The sequence below is a fragment of the Oryx dammah genome, unplaced genomic scaffold (genome assembly GCF_014754425.2).
Source record: "Oryx dammah isolate SB20612 unplaced genomic scaffold, SCBI_Odam_1.1 HiC_scaffold_4927, whole genome shotgun sequence".
Taxonomy (NCBI): domain Eukaryota; kingdom Metazoa; phylum Chordata; class Mammalia; order Artiodactyla; family Bovidae; genus Oryx; species Oryx dammah.
The window spans coordinates 1-2,862 of NW_024074821.1; the positions used below are offsets into that span (position 1 = coordinate 1).

Genomic DNA, 2,862 nt, shown 5'->3' on the forward strand with positions numbered 1-2,862 from the left:
GCTGCCCACCCCAGCACACAGTTTAGTGACCCTCCGTCTCTTCTTGTTGTCCCCTCCCCCTAACCCATCATCTCTGTGTCCCTTCCCTGGACCGAGCAAGGGCTGCACTCGGACAGAGGGTGGGATGGCAGCCCAGCCCCCTTGCAGGCCCACCCCCAGCAGCAGCAGCACTTTCAGAGGGAAGAGCGTTGAGGGTCCTGACCCTTTCATTCTGATCTGCCAGGAGCCAGGCTTGCTGATGCTCACGTAGTGGAAATTCTCTTGGTAATACTGGGGGTCACTGCCTCCCAGCACGATCTCGCCCCCTAGCAGGTGGGAATTCCTGAAGGGAAGATTACAGTAGCATGACACCCACGGCCTCCAGGACTCAGTAACCCCAGCTGCCAGGGAGGCGGGGCCCAGGCTCAGGGCCGGCGGCAAGGCTGGGGCGTGGCGTGGAGGCCGCTTCTCCACCTCTGCCCGTCCCCAAAGCTCAGTCAGAGGGTTCCAGGGTGGTCCAGCAGCACCCAGTAAAGCCTCCCCAGAGAGGCCACAGAGGAGGGGCAGACGGAGGACAGGGTCGCCCCCCACCTCACTGGGGCCTGAGCAGTGGGGGACCTGGGGTGGGCCCCCGGGAGCTGCTGGGGTGGTGGGCAGGGGCGTGAGGGAGGCGGGGGTAGATGGGGAGCTTGGGCGTGAGTGGTGCCCGGCCCGCTGCAGTGAGTTTGGGGCAGGTGGCATGTGTGATTCTGGGCCAGGTGCTCTGGAGGGTCAGCGCCAAGTGGGGGCTTTCCATCTCCTTACTTGGAATCTCTGCAGAGAAAGAGACAGCAGAAAGGAAGCTTTTGTTTCAGGTGAGCCCCACCAGCCCGTTGTTCAGCAGGGGGTATTACACACTCTTTTTCCCCTACAGGCAGTGGAGTCACCAGGAGGTAGGTTGCTGAAGTCACCCTAGCAGTGAGTGGAGGACTGGAGCCAGGACCTCTGGTGCCCCATCCGAAGCTGATGCCCCTTGCTTTCCTCTCCTCGAGATGGCATGATGCCTCCCACAGGTCAGGGTCTACCTTGGGGATGGTTTCCTGTGTGTGTGTGTGTGTGTGTGTGTGTGTGTGTGTGTGTGTGTGTGTTAAGAGAGAGAGATGGGGTTTTCCAGCACAGGTCAGGGTCTGTCTTGGGGATGGTTTCCTCTGTGTGTGTGTGTGTGTAAGAGAGAGAGATGGGGTTTCCAGCACTCTTAGGAGGCAGGTGTGTGTGCTTGTTGCAGCACATAGCTCACACATGTTACTGGTGCAAGTTGCACCATTATGAGTCCAGTACACGTCCATCTGTGCTAGACGAGCTCCCCTCACCTCTCTCCCAACACTTCACGGTCTCTCTGGGCATTTCCTCCTTCTCATCCCAGAGTAAAGGAAGAGGCAGGCCTCTCCTCTACAAGGCCTCTTTGCTGGGATTCCCCTCCATCCCGTGGCCTCTCGGCTCCTGCCCTCAATTGTCTTCTTTTCCTGCTTTTTCAGTTGCTGGCCCTCTGCTGGCTGATTCTCCCATCTGCCCATACTCGGGCATCCTCCAGCATTTACAGACACCTGCACGTCTCTCCCTGCTTCTCTGCGCAGCTGTGTCTGCGTCCCTCCCCAGGCAGACTTCTCACGGTGGGCCTTTCCCTCCCTGACACCCACACCTGTCTTGGCACTGCCTGCCTTCCGCCCTTGTCCGGCCTCTGAAGCAGCTCTTCCCAAGACTGCCCCGCCCGCCAGCTGGTGGTCTTTTCTCAGTCACTCTCTTTCTCTCGCCAAACCAGACACTCCTTTCCGTTTTATCTTTGCGATGTTTCTGGGTGCTGGCCTTCCCCTCTGTCCTCATTGCTACTGGGCTGCAGCTGTCATGCCTATGAACCCGTCTCCAGCTTGTGCCCAGCAGCTCAGGGCAGATCGCAGCTCTGCTCCACAGCTGGTGCTAGCTTCCCCAAGCCTGGCTGTGCTGCAGGCAAGTTTGGCCTGCAGTTGAAAGCACAGGGTTTCCACCTCACGTGCCCTGTTTTGCTCGTCATATTGTAATGTTGCTTGTCTTCCCTGCTGGACTGTAAGCTCTGTGAGGGCTGGAACTCTGTCTTGTACGCTGTGTTCATGGCTGTACCCCTAGAGCCTTGCAACAGTGCTTGTCGCGTCGGTGTCCAATGTTTGTGGAGTCAGGGTCTGAGCAGATACGTGAAGGGACTAACGAATGAAGTCAGCAGTCCACGTGAGAGGAGCCAGGCCCTCACAGGGAGGCCCAGCGGTCATGGCAAGGCCTCACTTCCCATCACCGCCACTCTGCGCTCTTCTCTTGCTCTGGAGCAGTGCTGAACTAAACTGTAAGTAAAAGCCTCGTCTGCCAAGATGGAACTGTGCTGGGCTTGTGGAGTCCAGGGTGGCAGCCGGTAGTCACTGCGGCCACTGAGTACTTGAAAGGTACAGTATGACTGAGGATTTGAGTGCCTGACTTTATGTCCTTTTCATTTAAGTGCAGGCTTCCACGTTGGATCGTATCCCTCTGGATATGGAGTGAGCACCGCCTGATCCTGAACGCAGCAGTCCTGCTCGACCCGCCTCCTCTTCCCCCGGCCCCGCCCCGCCTCCTCTTCCCCCGGCCCCGCCCAGCCCCGCCCCGCCCACCTGCTGTAGTAGACGGAGAAGACGTCCTCCGTCAGCACCCGCTGGGCGAGGATGTGGTCAAAGACAGGCGTGACGCCGCCGACGGCCTGGGCGGGGAAGCCCATGCCCAGGACGCCGTCAAATTTGGCCAGCATGAAGGGCCTCAGGGGCAGCTCCGTGACCTCGCCAAAGGTCTGTGTGACTGTGATCCCGCCCACCTGTGGAAGGAAGGAGCACCAGGGGAGACCAAGCC

At 59.3% G+C, this 2,862-nt stretch overlaps 1 protein-coding gene across 1 annotated transcript; it reads right to left on the minus strand.

The window, feature by feature from the left end:
• Positions 1–153: 153 nt before the first annotated feature.
• Positions 154–2,821, minus strand: LOC120859948 (renin-like; the record flags this gene model as incomplete). The annotated part of the gene is made up of 3 exons (XM_040235844.1): positions 2,631–2,821; positions 784–792; positions 154–322 (listed from the first exon to the last, which is right to left on the minus strand). Coding segments are annotated over exons 1-3 (312 nt in total), but the record flags the coding sequence as incomplete, so codon positions are not given.
• Positions 2,822–2,862: the final 41 nt, after the last annotated feature.